A 21,556-nucleotide genomic window follows, 5' to 3' on the forward strand; every position below is an offset into this window, starting at 1 on the left:
AAACATTAAACACAAAAATATACAAACTATAAGACTATATACAGGCAATATACATATATGTAAGTTAGCAGCGTGTGGAATATTTACATAAATAGTAAAATGCACAGCATGTAGGATGAGTACTACAAAGTGTAGTCAGTTGGCAGCAGGTGAATATTGTCACACTCAGGTCTGTATTGTCAGTCATTTATTTATTAAATGCCTATAAATGCCTATAAATTTTTTAACAACAATATATTTTATTAGAATATTAATCAATAACATCTTCTATGTTTTATCCACTATTGGTGATGCAGTATTTATGTGTATGTGTATTTTAATTAACATGCACCGACCAGGCATAACATTATGAGCACTGACAGGTGAAGTGATTAACACTGATTATCTCTTCATCACTGCACCTGTTAGTGGGGGGGGGGGGGGGTATATTAGGCAGCAATTGAAGGTGAACATTTTATCCTCAAAGTTGATGTTAGAAGCAGGAAAAATGGGTGAGCGTGAGGATTTGAGCGAGTTTGACGAGGACCAATGTGTGATGGCTAGACGACTGGGTCAGAGCATCTCCAAAACTGCAGCTCTTGTAGGGTGTGTCCCGGTCTGCAGTGGTCAGTATCTATCAAAAGTGGTCCGAGAAACAAGACAGGGTCATGGGCGGCCAAGGCTCATTGATGCATGTGTGGTCCGATCTAACAGACGAGTTACTGCAGCTCAGATTGCTGAAGAAGTTAATGCTGGTTCTGATAGAAAGGTGTCAGAATACACAGAGCATCACAGTTTGTTGCGTATGGGGCAGCAAATGGGGGACCAACACAATATTAGGAAGGTGGTCATAATGTTATTTATTATTTGTACTTGTTTATGAATGGATTAGATTAAGTAAGACGGTTATATCTTGTATTTATATAAACATATCAGGCCAAGTCCAAGTAGTCTCACGTCTCGTCACTACACCATCATCACGCTGCACAGATGGGTCAGATTCCTTCATCCAGTCTGTATCGTATCGTCCGTAGCAGAATGACCCTGGTATAGAAACCCACGTTGTAATGTTGTCAGTCACAACGTGGTGATAAAGTCCACAGCTGGCATTGTATATCAACAATTCTACACAGTCCACCATCACTATTGTGTTCGACCGGCAGTGAATAGAGGAGTCCAGGTGGTGGGTGTGGTGTGTGTTTTCTTTCTCTAACGTTCCCTAAGTGTGCCTTGTTGCACATGAGCCTGTGTATTAGAATGCAGGGGTGGATAAAGACACACTTGGGGTGGTGATTTAAAGCCCGTGTTTATTGAAACCCACTGACTCATGTTTAATAGGTCTCTAACCCCCCTGTGGTATTTGGCGGTACAGCTTTAAAAGGTCAGTAAATTCTGTTGGACAAGCAGACGAGACCCCGGCTTTAAAACTCTGCGTCTCTTTATGTAGTTCGATCAGAGTTTTTTATTTTTATTTTCACTTCTTATGGTCTCATTATGTAGACAAAGTTACTTTTATAGTTTCTGCACAGGATATTTGGAAAGCATTCAGACCCACTGACTTTTTACATTGTAGATTTGTAGGGCAAGCCGTAGCCTAGTGGTTAAGAAACTGGACTAGTAATCAGAAGGTCATTGGTTCAATCCCCACCACTGCCAGGTTGCTGTTGTTGGGCCCTTGAACAAGGCCCTTAACCCTTAATTGATCAGACTGTATACTGTACTGTAAGCCGCTTTAGATAAAGGCGTCTGCTAAATGCTGAAAATGTAGATTTAAATTTGATTGGATCCAGTTATCATTTTACCCATCCCACACTTACCCAGTATGATAAATTGAAAAACATTAAAACATATTTTATTTAAAATTATTTTAAAAAAATTAAAAATCACAAACTTAAAGTATTAAGACCCTTGATACTAGATAAACACACAATTATTTTGTAATAACGTCTTTTTGAACACATCTGTACAAGCTTTAGACACCATAATTTGGGCGGTTTATCCCATTCTTCCTGGCATAGCTTATTTTATTTATATGCATTATCGTTAGAATAAAACTTGTAAACAATGTACACAAATCATGTTTGTGTGGGTGTGTGTTAAAACTAAAGAGTTCATTACATCTGTTGTTTGTCTATTAGGATTTTAACGTCATGTTTTACACTTTGGTTACCTTCATGACAGAAACGTTAGTTATTCATTACACAAGATTCATCAGTTTACAAGTTTATATATCAAACACTTGCACTTGTCTTTGGACTGTGAAAGGAAACCAGAGCACCCGGAGGAAATCCACACGGACACGGGGAGAACATGCAAACTCCACACAGAAAGGACCCAGAACCTTCTTGTTGTGAGGCGACAGTGTCAAAAGTTTATGCTTTATATTTTTTACATTCTCTTTTTAAATGTGTATATTCTTATTTTAGTTATGTTGACACTGTCTACATGTTAGTAAGCTGTACGTCACCATGGACTTAGAAACTGCAATACAAGAATGAAGTCTAGGCTTGTGCAAGGCATTTTATCTGTCCAATATAATTATTATTATTAAAACTGCCAAACCTTTGAGCTACATACACTAATATAGAATATACAATGAAGAAACACATGATTCCTGCTAAATTGAGCCTCAGAATCTTAGTTATTAATGTAGATAAAGTTGGTGGACAATAACGATTGTTAATGACAATGTGGCTATGATTAAATGAATCACATATTAATTACTGTTATTAAAATTTAAATACCTAAATACCAACTGTGTATACAAACGCATGTTAGTACATTGTTATCTATCAAGGTAATGCTCACAATGCATTTATGTTCTCTATATAATACTGGTTATATTTGTTTCTACACTCACTGTCCATTTTATCAGCTCCACTTACCATATAGAAACACTTTGTAGTTCTACAATTACTGACTGTAGTCCATCTATTTCTCTGCATGCTTTGTTAGCCCCCTTTCACCCTGTTCTTCAATGGTCAGGACCCCCACAAGACCACCACAGAGCAGGTATTATTTAGGTGGTGGATCATTCTCAGCACTGCAGTGACACTGACACGGTGGTGGTGTGTTAGTGTGTGTTGTGCTGGTATGAGTGGATCAGACACAGCAGTGCTGCTGGAGTTTTTAAACACCTCACTGTCACTGCTGGACTGAGAATAGTCCACCAGCCAAAAATATCCAGCCAACAGCGCCCCGTGGGCAGCGTCCTGTGACCACTGATGAAGGTATAGAAGATGACCAACTCAACCAGCAGCAATAGATGAGCGATCGTCTCTGACTTTACATCTACAAGGTGGACCAACTAGGTAGGAGTGTCTAATAGAGTGGATGGTGAGTGGACACGGTATTTAAAAACTACAGTCAGTAATTGTAGAACTACAAAGTACTTCTATAGGGTAAGTGGAGCTGATAAAATGGGCAATGTGTGTAGAAACCAGGAGGTGGTTTTTATGTTATGGCTGATCGGTGTATATGTGCATTATCATTTTAAGATGATCTGCATCTAAAATTCATTCAAAATAGCATTTAAGATTCTAGTAGAACCAGTTGTTTGTACTTACAAGACACTGTTTGGGTAGTTTGGCATGGTGGTGCAGCAGGCAATGTTTTAACTTGACACAGCATCTTTTTCTTATTGTGTCCTTGAGGTTTTCCTTATACTCCCTCCCAGTAGGTGGTTATTCTTCTCTGAATTGGCCCCCTGGTGTGAATGAGTAAGTGAGTGTTTGACTCCCTGTGATGGACTGGCACCCTGTTTAGCTGCTTTGTGCCCAGTGTTTCCAGCATATTGTCCAGACCCTTTCATGTTGAGTGAAGCTCGTCTCTGAACATGGTATCCATGGTCCATTTTAAGGAACACTTGGCAGCTGTGTGTCCAGGCTGAACGTTTTGCTCTAACAGGTTGTTATGCAAGAATGGCTGTATGGCTGAAGCAGATTTCAGACATCTGGCATGCTGTTGTCGTCTGACCCTCCTGCAGTGCGGTCACTCCAGTTCTCCCCTGCCTCCAGACAAAGGCAATCTATTACGACAAGAAGGAGGAGGGATCTGGACTCATACACCCTCTACTACACTCATCAACACCCCTGAGCACAGAAAGTTGGATGATAGTACTAGAAATTATGTTACAACATGGTATCTAGCTGTGAAAAGCATTTAGCAGCAGGGAAGTAGCGGATCAGTGCTTTAAGATGAGATATAAATCATAGTGTTTATTGTAAGATACAGCATATTATTGTTCAGATGGGATTTGGGATGTACTTACGGGTCATAAATGTGTCAACATACACTGTATGGTCAAAAGTATTTGGACACATATGGTGTTTAGGACATCCTATTCTAAATCTATGAGTATTAATGTTCCAATTTTGCAGCTATAACAGCCTCCTATTTCAGGTCAGGGCTTTGTGGAGGCCGCTGAAATTCCTCTACACCAAATATGTCAAACTAGTCCTACTGAAACAGGACAAGAGCCTCCCCTAAACAATCTCCACTATGTTAAAAGCATATCATTTATTTGCTATAGTTGATTGTATACTCCAGCTAGCAATGGGTGTGGTTGAAACACCTGAACTCAGTCATTATAAGGGACGTCTACATACTTTTTTGGTAATATAGTACATTACAGCGCATATAGAACTCATATAGAGTACTTGCATACTTATTTAGCCTTAACTTTATATCTAACATATCAGATTAATAATACAACCACATTTTAAATCCAAAACGCTGTAAGGTCAAAATTGTATAGACTATCTTTTTTTTTTTTACTTGATGGCACATTTTAATAATAATGATACTACTAATAATAATAATAATAACTGCTTGATCTTGGCACAATGGGCATAAATTTACACAGACACACCAACATTTTGTGGAAAGCACTTCCGTAAGCGGGGTTGGGGGGTTGACATTGACTCTATAACATATAACAATGCCCATATTTTGAAATTTAGTTCATTTGTTCATTCATTCATTCACTGTCTGTTTTACGATTGCTGTATCATGGTCAGGGTCACAGGGACTCTTGATTCATTGGGCAAAGGGAAGGAAAACCCCTGGACAGGCGACCAGTCCATCACAAGTACACACTCACACACACCTCTAGGGCAATTTTAGTAGCTCTAATTGGCCTGACTGCATGTCTTTGGACTTGTGAGGGGAACTGGAGCACCCGGAGGAAACTCACACAGACACAGGGAGAACATGCAAACTTCATATAAAAGGACCCTGGTCACCCAGCCAAGGAATCAAACCCAGGCCCAAATATGGCACTTTTGGGTATTTTCCATTTCACAGTCAGACTGTATCTTTCAGTAAAGTGAGCTAGTTTAAAAGGCAAATGGATTCATTTTTTTATCGGTTTCACTATATTTGTGTTTGCCTTCATATCTAATTTCTCCCATCAAGAGAAGACAGTTCAGATTGAAAAAGCTCCTGACTAGAGGGTACGAGTAATGACCTCTCTCACCCTCACCCTGCCTTTTTCTCTTTATCTTTGTTTCTCTTTGTATTAAACCCAGTCTTTCTGCTAAACCCGAATGAACTTGGACCTCTAGCGGTCTCTGTGGTGATCTGCACAACACTCTCAAAATAGACGGGTTACCAACCAACAAGCTCTAAAGTCCCAGTTATTTTTCAGTTGTTTTTTTCAGATGCTGCTACATTTGATCGTGTATAAAGCTCTTTCAGTGAGACACACTGGTAACAAGCTGTAATGATATTCGTTCAGCTTTGTAATCACTGACTGTGCAGATAGACAACAGTACAATAAATACAAAAAGGCATTTTAATCTAAAAAGTAATTAAGGAAGACAAGACTGGAGACAAGCATTGGTCAGTACATGGTACTGAGTAAATGATAGGTGAGGTAGAAACCATATTCTAATAGGCTTCACCCCTTATTTACAAAGGCTACTAGTAAAAATCCTAACTAATAAGTCACACCTCTTCTCTCTCTTCTTTTGTTTGCAGGACCCGAGCTTTGCAGCTCTCCTCCTTGACCGTCTTCAGGCTCTAGAATGGCCACCGAGGGGTCAGGGTGCTGAGAGCCGCTGCGATCTGTGTGGGACTCCTCTGCATCAGCTGAGGCGCCAAGCCCTTCACTCAGCCTTGGGACTGGCACTTCATGTTAGTCCTGACCGGCGGTCTGGATCTTCCTCCGGCCTGCAGCCGCTCCACCACACCGCCCACAGTTTGCCCCCACAGCAGCATTTCAAAGAACGGCTGAACCAGATCCAGAGCCGCTTGCCGAGAGCTACGCAGCGCCCCCGTGCCGAGCCAGTCAGTAGCATCAGGCATAGAGAGATGGGCTGGATCAAGAGCGGCGCTACAGGCGTGGACATCAAGCCCACCTGCTTTGCTACGGTCACTCCACTACCCATCTACGCCCAACACTATTTGGAAGGGGTGTGGAGCGTTGCGAGGGTAAGCAGAGACCAGCGTCACCAGTACACACAGGTAAGCGCCAGAATCACAGGATAAGGCTAAAATATAAGACAGTATATTCAGTCGAATCTAATGCGCTAACTCACCACCACAGTGTTGTATTGCTACATCACCCCCCTTTTTCTCCCAATTTAGCATAGCCAACTAGTCTTCCACTGCTGGGGATCTCAGTCACGTCTGAGGAGGGTATATTTGCCTGACATACGCTCCCTCTGACTTGTGTGCAGTCCACAACCTCTTTTTATTTGCCCATACTTTGATGGATTCACATGTGGGGCCAGTCTTGCACAGGGAGAGTCATGCTCTGATCTCTGCATTCGTTCACTTATGTATAGGCGCCTCGGGTCCTTGCACAGCCTTGAAGACCCCACTCTTTTTTTTAGTCCGGTCTTTTCCCACACAGCAGACTTTAGTGATAATTTTGTCTGCTACAGACACTGCTGCAGTCGTGCCTGCTAGGGGCACCCAGCCGCAAAGCTGAAACTTGAACTAGGGGAGTTCAGAATCCTAGCGCTGGCGTGCTAGTGGAATACCCCGCTGCACCACCTGGTGCACTAAGACACCAGAGTTTGAGTCTCAGCAGTGTCACCAGTCTGGTGGGGTGCTTCTTTTCCCCTTGCATTCAATTTGTACATAAATAATTTCTCTGTGGCCTCTGGCTACCCCGGACAGCCAAACGACGTCCTGCCTGGTTGGTTCGCCACATTTGTGAAGCACCACCATTGGCAGTTTAACTAGAGGACATACAGAGGACGACCCCATCATGCTTATGGCCATGTGTTCACATACTTTAAGCCATTTAATGCATGTGAACAACACGCCATCATAGCAAAATAATTGTCATTGTTTGTGAGACCGACAGTCCTTGGAGGGACGGCGGCTGCCTCCCATTTTATCTTCCTTAGCTCCTCAGATCGTGAAGGACACGTGCTTACAGCGAGTCAGATTTGCAGTAAGTCACATGAAATGCTGACCAAGTGATTGGACATTAGTTAAGCATCATTATTTAGTGGATTAGACTCTATGTGCTCATCATTGACCTTGTGAATGCTAGAACACGGTGCCTTGAGGATGCAGAACCTTGCTGCTATGTTAACATTAAGATTGGCATCTAATTTGACCTCATTTCCTGTTAAGGCTACACAACACTCAACAAACTTAAAATGTTGCATGTGACCAAACATCATTCACAGTGAAGCAGATCATGTACAAGTGGAGAAAAGTCTTAAATTCTCTCCACCCATCCCTGCTAAACAAAATATCCATCATAACCCAGCATTAGCTGATTGCTAGTTTCCAAGCTAGCGACTTGAACTATTGCTTGTTTAAGCTAGTCCTTGCTTTGTGTACAAATGCTAATTAATACTAGAGGTTGCTGCTTGTTTGAGCGCTTTGACGTCTTATGCCTAGTTCACACTACGCATTTTTTGCCCTGATTTTCGCTCGGCGACTGTTCGGCGCTATATTTGCCGGCTCGGGAGCAACTCGCCGATCGAAACTCAGCTCTCAATCGCTATGTGTGAACTGTTCAACAATTTGATCCGAGCGGCTACCAAAGAGAGATATCTAGCTTGTCAAATATCTGGATCTGAGTTGCCTGACTGGTAATGAGTGCTATGTCGAACAGCCAATGAGAACGCAAGATACGGTGTGAGGGGAAACGCGGAGTAGGAGTTGTAAAAAGGTGGGACAGGGGCATAATATAGTTTATATCAGAATACATCAGCACACACACAAGTTTTACAGTATTTCTGACCTTATTGTCCACGCCAAACCATAATATTTATTAAACCTCCAACTCACTATAGAACAATCCATGCTGTTCGTGTTGCCAAATCCACTCAGTTCATTTATTTTTTCTCCTTGATTTTATGCTGCACATCAGCGCACAAACTTTGATCGCTCGCTACTTGTTGACGTGCATTTTTGGACGTGGTATCATTAAACCCCTCGTCACTTCTCACGTTTGTTTTCGTGACAAAACGTAGTTTGGGAGACCAGAGAAGCTCGTCTGCGATTCCAGTTGGTGATAGATGGTGTAGTGTGAAACCCGCTATCACCGATCAGTCGTTTAGTGTGAAAGCCACACCGACTTGAAAGACTCCCGATTACAAGAGATCCAGTCGTGTAGTGTGAACTGTACAGCGACCCGACCACTTGGAAAGTCATGTAGTGTGAACTTGGCATTACTAAAAGTGCCATGCCAGTTTGACCTACTCTTTACCTAGAGAGGGCAGCACGGTGGCTCAGTCGTTTTCACAGCAAGAAGGTCCTGAATTTCATTCCCAGGTGGAGCTCTCCGGGTCCTTTCTGTGTAGAGTTTGCATGTTCTCCCCATGTCTGTGTGGTGAATTGGAGATACAAAATTGTCCATGACTGTTAAACTGATGAATCTTGTGTAACCAGTAATTACCTGTTCTGTCATGAATGTAACCAAAGTGTGTAAAACATGATGTTAAAATCCAAATAAGTAAATAAATAAATATACCTAAAAGCGCTGAGTGCCAGTCATCTGACCGCTGTGATAAAACAAAGACAATCTTAGCACTCTATCAAATTCCAGCACCCTCCTTTCATGACTTTTTCTAGAAATGTCAGTTTTATCTAACATTTCTACAGTTTTTAAAAACACAGCGGTAAAAAAATCTGTTTTGCTCTTATTTGTGTGCTACTGCTGCCAGCCTCGCGTTCAGCCGCGCTGTTTCCTTCTTATCAAGGCCGCGATTCTCTTTTCTCTCAGCAGATGTTGACCTGAAAAAAACATACTGATTTCAGATGTAGATGTAAATATGTAATTGTTGTAGATAATAGAGCCGTCTGTTCTAAAACAGAATCAGAACCAGAATCAGTAATACTGGTCAAGTATGTTTAATACACACAAGGAGTTCTTTTCCAGCTGTTTGTATCTCTGTACAGTATACAGAGAATGTACTCATTATTTAAATGTGTTAATAAAAATATATAGATACGCAAAAAACAGAATAATAGCATTACATAAATAAGAAAAGTATATATATATATATAAAGAAGCAATTATAATAATAATAGAATAACAAAATGTGCACTGCGTAAACCGTTGTAAGTACATTTGCTACATGAAACACCTCTGTGTGAGTGAATAGCTGCATAAATAACTACAAAGGTGACTACATAAGTGGATTGCCCCTATATTGCTTCTAAATGTAAATAAGTGAAAAGATAGGTGTATGGTTAATTTTTTATCTCTCTTGTTTGAATTTCATGTTGTCTTAATTGTAACTAAATGTTTGCAAGAAGTCTTTCTGAGGTTCTAGATCTCAGGAATGTTTTAATGCTTTTAATTAATTTTTTCCTTATGTAAAGCACTTTGAATTGCCACTGTGTATGAAAGGTGCTATACAAATAAACTTGCCTTGCCTTGCCTATGGTGGCCTGCAGTGGACTGGCATAGCAGGATACAGCAGTTGATCTATGGCATGATGTAACAGTGGTCATTGGTGCTTGTAAACCTGTTCTAAAATGTAAAAAAAAAACTGGGTGTTGAATCAGTGTCGTTCAGCAGCGGTTCTCAACCAGATTCCCCTGTATTCAACTTTAAAAAAATCTCTGCGACCCCCTTGAAACGGGTTATGATATTATTCTTATGCTTTCAGCGAGGATGACAAAAGGTGTTGATTTCTTGCTTAATTTGGTGAAATCCACAATGAAGGTGATTTTGGTGGATGAAGTGGGTTTACTTTTGGTGAGATGGTGGTAGGAGCTTCCTCACCTGGGCAGGATTTGCATCAACTGAATAAGAATCATTCATAGTCATTATCCATTGACCTTTGCATTCTAGAAACGGGCAAATCAAATATTTATCCATTCTCAAAGACCCAACGTAGGCTATAGGTAGTTAGATCGATTGCATTTATATTTACAATATTTAGCAGAAGTTTTCATTCAGTGACAATTATGACTGAATACAGTGTGAGCGACTGAGGGTTAAGAGCCTCGCTCAGGAGCCCAACAGTTGCAGTGGTGGGGCTCGAACCTTTGAATTACTAGTTCAGTAACCTTTGACCACCTTCCAGTACCTTGACCACTGAGCTACCACTGCCCCGAACGATTGATCACATGAGAACCCTCACATAGCAATAGCTTATTGGTTGTTCTTTCTCATCATGTGATTATTTATTACTTATAAATTAAATGCAATAGGACTCTGAGCTCACTGAGGCCCCCTAGTGGGCTACAGCCCCCAGGTTGAGAACCACTGTTGTGCATCGGTTGTCTGCCATCTAAGTAACTCTATTTTGCCAAGAGTCAAATTGTGACACATCTGTTTACCCAGTGTTACTAATTATACACCCTAAAACTGTTCTACATTATGAAGTGCACAGAAATAATAAACCAGCATGAATTCATTTCTAGATACACTCGGTGCCCTCCCAACAGAACGAGGTTCACAGTATGTGCTATAATGCTCAGTGAATATTTATTTAAAAGCTTGTGACCTGTACAATCAAACTCTTGTGTCATTATTAGATCTGCACATACGTTTGTCCATGTATTGTACATGGATTTCAGATGGATTTGATCACCTAGAGTCTTTTATGAGGCTTTGTGTCTTCGTAATGATGTTATACTTTATATAATTACCTCTAATTTTAACAGAATACACTGAATGAGGTTTCACTTTTCTCTGTAAAATTAAATACAATGATTTTATTATTTTATGCCTTATGGTTCTTTATATACTGAGTTTTTATTTCAATACATTTTAAACTCACAATGTTCTGAACAGTCCACACGACCAAACCTTTATAATAAATTAAGCAGGAGACTGAGGCTATTAATTTTACATTTAAATTAAACACTTTTATAATAAATACTGTGGTGAACCAGGTTTCCATGGAGATTTGACCAGATGGGGTCAGACACACTTTATATTTTATGCTTTTCCAGCAGCCCGTGGCCGCATTGATTTTTTTTTTTGGCAGGTTGTAGTAATGCTGTCCAGGTCAATAATTCATCGATTCATTTAGTCATCTTCAATAAGCGCTTCATGTCGATCAGGGTTGCAGTGGATTCACAGGGGTACAACCTGGGGTACAACCTGGACGGGGGTGTGTGGGGGGGTCTAGGGCAGAGCACCAAACACTAACCTATTCATTCACTCACACCTATGTGCAAATTAAATCCTGATGTTTTTGGGAGGTGGAAGGAACACTGGATGAAGAACATGCAAAACTTCTCATAAATAGGGCCCTAATAAAGTCATGGAAAAATTTGCTTAATTTTAATGACCTTGGTAGTGGTTTAAGCTGCTTTAGACTTCGACATCTTGGACATTTTCACTAACCGATTACTAGCTAAATTGCCGTAGGACTACTGTGGTGTGGTGTGCTGACAATGTTTGATGTGTGTTTACGTATTGAGTGCATTTTGTCCCTTTGTGAATTCCATAATCAATGGAAAAGTGTGCTTCTCTACACACCTGATCATCTCTGTGCTGCACCTCAAAAGAACGAGTCAGTAAAATATTATGCTCGTGACCGTTTGTCCATGTACAGTTTATTTCTTTCTGTATAAACTCACCAAACCCTAAAGACGCTCGCTTACACTATGACGCCTCATAGCGCAAATTAACCAAATAAACATGAGGCACTTGAATGCCACGTGAATGAAAAACGATAAATCAATAAACAAAAACCTTAAATTTTGAATTTCACAGCAAAATTGCATATTACAAGGGAAGCGGCTAATTTAACTGCCGTTTTACTTCGTGCCTTTACTTTCCTAGGTAAAAGTCAGCTTAAACTGATGTTTTGTTTTTATTGTAAAACAAAAGCGTGAAATAAATTACAGCACAGCGGCCAAAATCCAAATCACAGCAAAAAAAATTATAACCACTGCTTACCCTAGCTTATGTTCTTCCAGATGCTATACAATGTATAAGCGTGTGTCCCATTAGGAATATAATCCGTTATTTTGTAAATGTGCTTATAATTAAAAACCTCCAAAACTTTTCCCGGTTGTGAAGTAAAACACGAACTCGTTAGAAAGCCGATCAAGCGTTTCATTGACACATCATCTGTGTGACGCTGCAAACTAAATACATGCAAATAACAGCATTTCTTACTAACAATTACAATCATAAGGTCTGATTGGTTCAGAAAACGGTTCTTACAATCATTAGCGCCATGTCTGTAGGAGCGTTCCATTCACCCCAGTTGTTCCTGTTAAGTGCACTACGTAGGGTATTCCACCATTTTAAGTGAGATTTCAATCCAAAGGAGGGAGTAGGGAGCGACGCTTCATCACTACACCGGCCAAAAGACGGGTTAATTACAAGTTAATTACAAGTTACAAGACGGCCAAAACGGGTTAATTGTCACACGTAACTAATGTTAACACATGCTGACGCTAGCGACTCTTGTTGTTTACGAGTCGTTTGAAAAGAGTCCGAGTCGAGTCTGAAGTCGCTGTGTGTGCGACTTACTCACAGACTTGCTGTCTGGTACCAGGAGATCATAAGATGGGACAAACACGTTGTACTAATTATTAAGTTTAGGTGTTGCAGCCACACCAATTGCTGTATTAAGAATACACACTTCCAAATTTGTGACTAAATTTTGGGAAATGGTTTTATTTCCAGTGCACTGTCATAAAGGTCGTCCATGGATTTCCTAAAACTGGAAAAGCATAAAAAAACAATAATATATATAATATATAATATATATTCTGTACAGTCCAAATGCTTGAAACACCAGTCTGTGGACTCCTGGATTTACTTTTCATCATTGTTGACAGATTGTTCGGTGGCGTGACACCCGGATTTACTCTCACACAGCCTTTAGAGAAATCTCATCTATTTCCTCCCTTCAAATTATAGTTCAAGTCCATCTTTTCACTCTGAGCTCTGACTCTCATTTGTCACTCGGTGCTTCAGGTGTCTCTCTCCCTCTCTCTCTGTGTCTCTCTCATTTATCTTACAGAGTAGAGTCCACATACAAATGCTGTATCACCTATAATGTAAAATATAATATATATATATATATATATATATATGAAGGATCTTCAAAACGTTTCTACACTTTTCTCCCTTTTTCTCCCTTTTAGCGCGTCCAATTCCTCTCCACAAATGCCGTTCCCCACTCTGATTGAGGAGAACGAAGCTAACCCACGCCCCCTCCGACACGTGGGCAGCAGTCGTATGCATCTTATCACCTACACTTGATGAGTGCAGTGCGGATCAACACTTTGTACAGAGAGACACACCCTGACAGCACTCTTTTCTCGTCTCTGTGCAGGCACCATCAATCAGCCAGCAGAGGTCGTATCTGCATCAGTTATGAGAGAGACCTTATCCGGGTTTTAATATCCGACCCCTATCTGAACAACATGTGGCCTCTCAGCCCAGCTCGCAGGCAGAACTGAGACTCGATACGATGTATTTCAGATCCCAGCTCTGGTGTTCAGCTTGTGTTTTACTGCTGCGCCACCTGAGTGGCCGTCATTTGTTTTTTAAATTCTTAAGTAGAGTTTAAAAAAGTGCTGAAGCTTTTTTAAAAAAAAACTCGTAATCGTGTGTGTGTGTTTGTGCAGATTTTGTTAATTAATTTATTTAGAAGGTGAAGATCTTTTGCTGTATTATGATTGTGCATAATTCCCACAGACACACTCTATAATCTTGCGAAAGACCTTCCCAAAATAGCAGAGACTGTTATAGCTTCAAAACAGGGACCAATTGTGTGTTCCAAAACTCAAGGATGGAAAATCGAGAACGTGAGAAGACATTTTAAAACTGGCCGAGCATTGATGCTCTGACAGTCTGACAGAGAGATAACGAACGCAGAAGAATCTCACCTGTACGTGCCATGCTTGAAATCGGACTACTGGTTCAAACATTCAAGGTTGTGTTCAAACATTTAGAAAAGCCAACAGAGGGACACGACTAGAGTCGACTGATAAACGCAGGCTCATCAGGATGAACATTGGGTTTAATTAATGTTGGCAGGGCTTCTTATTTATTATAGTCAATTAAGTCAGGAATTACAGTCAGTAGTGCAGGTTATTCTGCACCACCTTCATCATTAGACGGCATACTGATGTAGATCAAGAACAGCTCAATTACATCCCCTAAATTAGTGACAATCCCAAAAGAATAAAGCCTTTACTGTCAGTGTGGAGTCATGAGTGATATCAGGTACATGGTCTCCTTTAATACCTGTAAATGTTCCAGTAGATGCGAAAAGCTTCCAGGATGTTGTGCTCGCCCAAATATGAGTGATTTACACTGAACACCACAGAGCAGGTGTTATTTAGGTGGTGGATAGATAGATAGATAGATAGATAGATAGATAGATAGATAGATAGATAGATAGATAGATAGACACAGACAGACAGACAGACAGACAGACAGACAGACAGACAGACAGACAGACAGACAGACAGACAGATAGATAGATAGATAGATAGATAGATAGACAGACAGACAGACAGACAGATAGACACAGACAGATAGGTAAATAGATAGAGAGATAGACAGACACACAGACAGACAGATAGATAAATAGACAGACAGACAGAGAGATAAATAGATAGACACACAGACAGAGAGATACTGTAACTAGACAGACAGACAGACAGACAGACAGACAGACAGACAGACAGACAGACAGATAGATAGATAGATAGATAGACAGACAGACACACAGACAGACAGATAGATAGATAAATAGATAGATAGACACACAGATAGACAGACACACAGACAGACAGATAGATAGATAGATAGAGATAGACAGACAGATAGACAGACACAGACAGATAGATAGATAGATAGATAGATAGATAGATAGATAGATAGATAGATAGATAGATAGATAGACAGATAGCTAGGCAGACAGACAGACAGACAGACAGATAGACAGACAGACATATTTTTTTACTTGAATGCAAATGTAGCGTGAAAACTCCATATTATTGAACCTGTTTTTTACCACAGTATTTTCAACAAGCTTTTGGTCACGTGTCCACATACTTTTGGCCATTAGGTGATCATAGACTTTGAAAAGAAGTGGACCAGGAGCAGAGCCCTGAGGGAAACCTGAAGTAAAAGGATCTGTGATGAAATGAGGGGTTTTTTAATCAGTAAGATAAGAGCGAACCGTGAGAGAGCTGTACGAACGATACGGATGGCTGAGGGCAGACGATCCATAATTTATGATGCAGAATTTTAAATGAGGAGCACCAGAGAGGGTTAATCAGAACCCTCACAAGGGCACGCTCAGAACTCCGAAATGGTTCCAGTCCAGATTGGATGAGCTCAGAAATATGTGTAGCGACTTGTCTTTTCAACACCTTTGCCAGAAAGTGGAGATTGGATATTAATCTATGGTTAAACTGTTCGGATCGACACGTTATCAGGTGGCAAATACCGGCAGCGATATGTGAGAGTTTATGAGAAGTGCTGCAGGATAGAGGCTAACTGGTATAATGATATATCAAAGAACCTAATCGAGTTTAACAGGAGCAGGAAAGATAGTGAACACAGTGGTGCTGGGTAGGGATGTCCCGATCACGTTTTTTTGTTCCCGATCCCGATCATTAATTTTGATCCCGAACCGATACCGAGTCTCAAACCGATACTTGTATTTTCTAGATATTGTCTAGATAAGAACTAGATAATACTGTTCACACAGTGCACACTTCAAGTACATTACAGTTATTCAAATTAATCCAGTGTACATGTTTAACAACTGAATAGATCTGCAGTGATGTAGGAAAAAAATTGCCTGCATCCAAGCTATTGCTTAATGTTCTTTTATTTTAACAAAATAAAACTAAAACACTCAAAATGAGTGAGATAATTACAGTTTCACTTTGAACTTTATATTCAAAGAACACAATTTTGTTTAATGCAGTGATACACTAAAAATGAACAGAAATCTCCACTCAAAAGTGGTGTAGCAGCTTAACTTGAATATAAAAAAAAAAATGTTACTTAACAGCATTACAGTAAAACCTGAATACCAAAATAAAAAGGAAAGTCACTCTTTTGTTATGAAGGAAAGCCAGTTCTTAAAGTGCTTGTATTGTGACAATTGTTTGATGGACGTTTCTACACGAAGTGAGTGTGTTTTGACTCTTTGGGGCTTCCATAGTGCATGGAATAGCGTGCTTAGTTAACGCGATGACTCTAGCTGTCCGCTATTCGGTACCGTAACAGAAGAAGTTAATAAAGTGTTATGCTCCCGACAATGTGTGAATATACTATGTATTTATTTCTTTATTAAGCAAGTGCATCACTACGTTGTTTTGTAAACCGGCGTGATCCTTGACTCACACACCATATAAATAGTAAAATTCTACAGTAATGAACGCAGCTCTGCTCCCACCGCCTCGTGAAACGCTCGCATTACAGACATTACACTTCACTGTTGGACTCGTTTCACTTTCCAATTTAAAGTATTTCCACACTGCGGACATGCTGATGTAAAACAAAAGATCGGGATTAGGATCGGCTTTAGTAAAGCCGATACCGATCAGTTAAAAAATGCCTTGATCGACCCCGATTCCGATCTTTGAGATCTGATCGGGACATCCCTAGTGCTGGGTAAACTGTAGCAATATTTGGACATGGTAAACAAATAAAGGAGCATTTTCTTACAAAACCACCTTTAACCAAATCTTCATTCACACTCATCTTTTTAATTAAGATTTTATGCCTTTTTGTTCCCAGTTTTATCCCTTTTATCAGATTTGGCAGGATCAGTCATTAGCTGGTTCTAGCAGAACCAGATCCTTGATCCTCCAAGTCTGGGGAAACTTGTAAGGAATTTTGGATGAAATGGTGGGAGTGAATGAATTCTTTATCAAAGTGGGACTCAATTGGGTTAGATCTTTATAAAACCAGTGATTGACAGCACACTTTACTGTCCTACACAGCATGTTGATGTGTTATACATAGGACCCTAAATAAATGGAAAGAATTTCCTTTATTTCACAGATCTTGTTTTTTAAACAAGCTGTAAAATACGCTAGCGCACCAGAGCTGGGATTTTGAATACATCGTATTGAATCTCAGCTCTGACATCCTGGTGGCTGAGCGGCCACATGAACAATGATTGGCTGTTGTTCACAGGGTGGGTAAGCCAGACCAGAGTTTCTCATAACTGGTGCAATTACGACCTCTGCTGGCTGATTGATGGGGAATAATGCTGATCAGGGTGTGGCTCTTCGTGCACAAAGCTGATCCGCATATGAACTCGCCTTGTGCAGGTGAAAAGATGCAGTCGGCTACTGCTCATGTGTCGGAGGGGACGTGTGTCAGTTGTGAAGCTCCTCAGTCAGCAGTGGAGTGTGGTATCGGTACAGCTGAAGCGTAACGCAATCAGGGTAGTTGGATACGACCAGATTGATACGACCAGATTGGGGGGGGGGGGGATTGAAGAAAAAAAATGAGAGAAAAATACAGAGATTTTAGAGATTTTTAAAGAAAAGAGCCACATTTCACGGAAGTCATTAAAATTACACTCATAAATTGAATGATAGAATAAATGGAAGCTACAATATAAAACAGTCTACCTTAACGGTTGAACGTATACCTAGAACATCCAGCGATGGTCTCAAAGACGAAAGTACTCACCTGTGTTTAGACACCCCCCTTTGTGTCCACAGAATTGGTTGGGAGTTTTCCAAACTCAGTTACCCGAGTTGTGTTTTTAGCTGCTTTACACTTCGATCTCTTAGATGTGTTGACTAAGCAATTGCTAACTGAATTGCTGTAGGATTGCTAGGACGCCTCACAGTGCAAATTAACCAGTAAACTTGAGGCATATGTTAAAGCAAACTGTATATTAAAAGGCTCATTTCGTGGCTGTGAATTAGGTAGGGCCTTAGTTATACACTATGTAGCACGTAGCAGGAGGTTTGTGATGCAGCCAGGTCCTTTCTTTATATGTGCTGTGTAAATATCCAACATTTAGACATGTATCTTTAAGCCCTAATGGCTAAAAATCACCAGAAATCAGCAACATTGATGAGAATCACATTTTACCATAACAAATACATATAGGTTTGGGATGTAGCCAGGGATTCACTTGTATGTGCTGTGTAAACAATATCCGTCTTTTATAATTATTGATGTAAAAACCTAATGGCTAAACTTACGACTGAAAACAATTTGAGCAATTGAGGGATAAGGGCCTCGCTCGGGGCCCAACAGTGGCCACTTGGCATTGAAGGGACTTGAACTGGCAATCTTATAATTACTAGTAACTACTCAGTTATTGCTGCCCCAGTATGGGGTTATGCCTCACAAGTGTGAAGAACATACAAAATGCAGTACAAATAAATATATTTTATTTTACCTCCAATTAAAGGTAAAAAACATTAGCGCTGTTTGCCTCTGGTAATCACAGCTGGAACCATTAGCATCTGAAAGACTGTTCATCCACTGTTTGTTTTTAATATCTATACTCTTTTATATCATTTTAGAATTTGGTACCAGATAAAGACAGCTTGACATCTGAAACGTTCCAATTGAGCCAAGCCAGTGCAGTTCCTCCCATCACTCCACCGGTACATAAAAGTACCAATGTTCCTGCACCTCAGAGCATCAGCGCATCCTCCTTCTTCCTCAGGTAAGTCTAGAGCTTTACTCATGATGATTTTATTTTATTTATTTTTCTTGCTACATCCAAATGTAGTACAGCTGGACGTTATTATAAACAATGCTTTTAGACAAAAGAATATAAAGGCACCTAAAAATATGTCTTACCTAGTGCCTACTGACACTGCAGTGTTGTGTAATTCTTACCATAATAGATATAAACTATATCATGTTGCTCTAACAGTAAGTTTTCGACACTCCCAGTAAGTTTCCCACTATTAGTTACACTCCACTGGTGTGAGCTCGGCCTCTCTCTCCCAGGACCCTCGAATAGCTTCTGGCAGTTCAGTCAGCACACAGCCGTCCCGGTAAATTTGTCGTCCACAGCAGAACAGCTCACTGCCCCAAAATGTAATCAATCACTGCCCGACTCGACTGTTCTCAGAATCCACGTGGATGAGGACGATGTTGAGCTGGGTGAATGAAGTAAATGCATGAAGTAAATGAAGTAAATGAAGTAAATGAAGGGCCTCCAGCAGAACGTTCTGTGTTATTACATCACAGGGTGGCATTTGGTTTATTGGTTTATTTTACAGTCTATATGTTTAACAAAGTGTGAAAAATACTGGTAAAGTTTACATAGACTTGTACACTGTGGGTCTGTCTAAAAACCCAGTGATCTCTCTACATAGACCCATTTTACATCATCCTATATGCTCCTGAGAAGAGGGCATGTCTACATTCTTAGATCCTTTAAAATGCTCCTACTGAGGTGCCTTAATTTAAGTGATAATTTGACTAAATAACGAGGGAGCATCCGACGCTTCCTTAGTGCTAAATGCAATCCCAGCATTCAGTGTGGCACAACTCTTCTTATAAAAAAATGACAAATATGGAGGACGAATGTGGAGCAACCAATGGAGTGAAATAAATTCTCAATGATTTTTAATTTATATAAAGGTGCACAAGTGTCGTTTATTTGTAAATTCAGGCTCGTCAGGGACAGTTTAAGCGTTTTTGGTACACGGGGGAGACGTTAGCCGGCATGCTATTGGGTTGTGCCACCTCAGCCCGTTGGTTTGAATAGCCTGAGACTAACTGTGTTGGCTTACTAAGCTAAAACCTTGGTGACTTAATCACCATAATCTCTGTCTAAGCAGTGCGTCTAAATAATCTGCCTTACGAGTTTGATGTCTTATTAGAATCCTCTCTACTGAGGCAGCTGAACAGGTAGGCAGTAGGCAGCAAGGCAGCTCACTGGATGTTCAGACAGACCCAATAAGTGCCGACTATATTAATTACTGCAACCATATGAAGTCAAGTAGTCCCAAAGTATTTATTAACCCTGTGCCATTATCTAAAGAAAAGAAATTCATTCATTGCCTATCACCGCTTTCTCCTGGTCAGGGTCATGGTGGGTGCGTTTTAATGGGCAAGGTAGACAGGTTGCTAGTCCATTACAGGGCAAACACACACACCCACACATATATTCACACCTAGGGGGACTTTAGTAGCTCCAATTAACCTGACTGCATGTCTTTGTACTGTGGGAGGAAACCCAAGCAGACACAGGGAGAACATGCAAACGTCACACAGAAAGGACCCGGACCCTGGAGAATTGAACCCAGGACCTTCTTGCTATGAGGCAACAGTGCTACCCACTAAGTCACTCTGTCGCCCAAAACAAAAAAAAAACCAAATTGTTCCACAAAATGGCAATGGGTGTGGCTAGAACACCTGAAATCAATAATTAAGAGGGGTGCCCACAAACATTTGACCATGTAGTGTAATTAATTAAAATATCTTGAAGTATTAAGTCAAATAAATATTTAGCTTGTGTTCTTTTAATTGCCTTTCGTGGTGGAGCAGCCAGCAGCTGTACAAGATGATTGTAAATTATTAGGAAACCTTTGGCGGTTTCTTTCATTGGTGATGAAATTAACAATTGCACATAAACACCCCTGGATGTTGTGTGTTAATAGACGAGGTTGTGTGGCTGTGAATAAAAGCAGTTGCTTAGCCGTGTTGGACACTAATTGCTTTGTGACTGTGCATATGATCAGCTTTTTAATGAATAGTGCCTTTCAGTCCAGCAAACAACAGCTCACCAGCTTCAGCGTGGTTTATGGTGTGGTCACTGAGCTCTGTTAAATAAGAGGCGGGATGTATCATGTCACTTGTTAGCTGAATACATCTAAGACTGTTTTTCACTGTCTGAAATATAAATAGATTTTTGTTCAGATGTGTTTTTTTTTGTTCATTGTTATTTACTACTTTCAGGAAAAATAGAGTTTATTTTAGCAAGACGTACCTGGTACTGCATGTGCTGTGTCATATTTTCTATATTATTACTTCCTGAAATTAACATGACTCAAGCTGCATCTGAAATCGCATACTTCCATACTGATCAGTACGTGAAAGCAGTTCGCGAGAGCGGTTAGTATGTCTGAATACAAAGTATACATTAAAGAGTACACGAGAAGTAGCCGCTCAGGTGGTGCTGCGGTAAAAAGACACGCTGCAACCAGAGCTGGATTCTGAGTA

The 21,556-nt window shown here is 40.4% G+C and overlaps 1 protein-coding gene across 1 annotated transcript in view; it reads left to right on the plus strand.

Moving 5' to 3' along the window:
* The window catches only part of kif26aa (kinesin family member 26Aa), a 129,227-nt gene that overhangs the window by 35,540 nt on the left and 72,131 nt on the right, over positions 1 to 21,556 (plus strand). Inside the window, exons 4-5 of the mRNA XM_063002537.1 lie at positions 5,959 to 6,444; positions 18,898 to 19,043. Of these exons, the coding sequence (XP_062858607.1) occupies positions 5,959 to 6,444; positions 18,898 to 19,043 (632 nt within the window). The remainder of the gene's footprint in view (positions 1 to 5,958; positions 6,445 to 18,897; positions 19,044 to 21,556) is intronic.

Source organism: Trichomycterus rosablanca, chromosome 9 (genome assembly GCF_030014385.1).
Source record: "Trichomycterus rosablanca isolate fTriRos1 chromosome 9, fTriRos1.hap1, whole genome shotgun sequence".
Classification (NCBI taxonomy): Eukaryota; Metazoa; Chordata; class Actinopteri; order Siluriformes; family Trichomycteridae; genus Trichomycterus; species Trichomycterus rosablanca.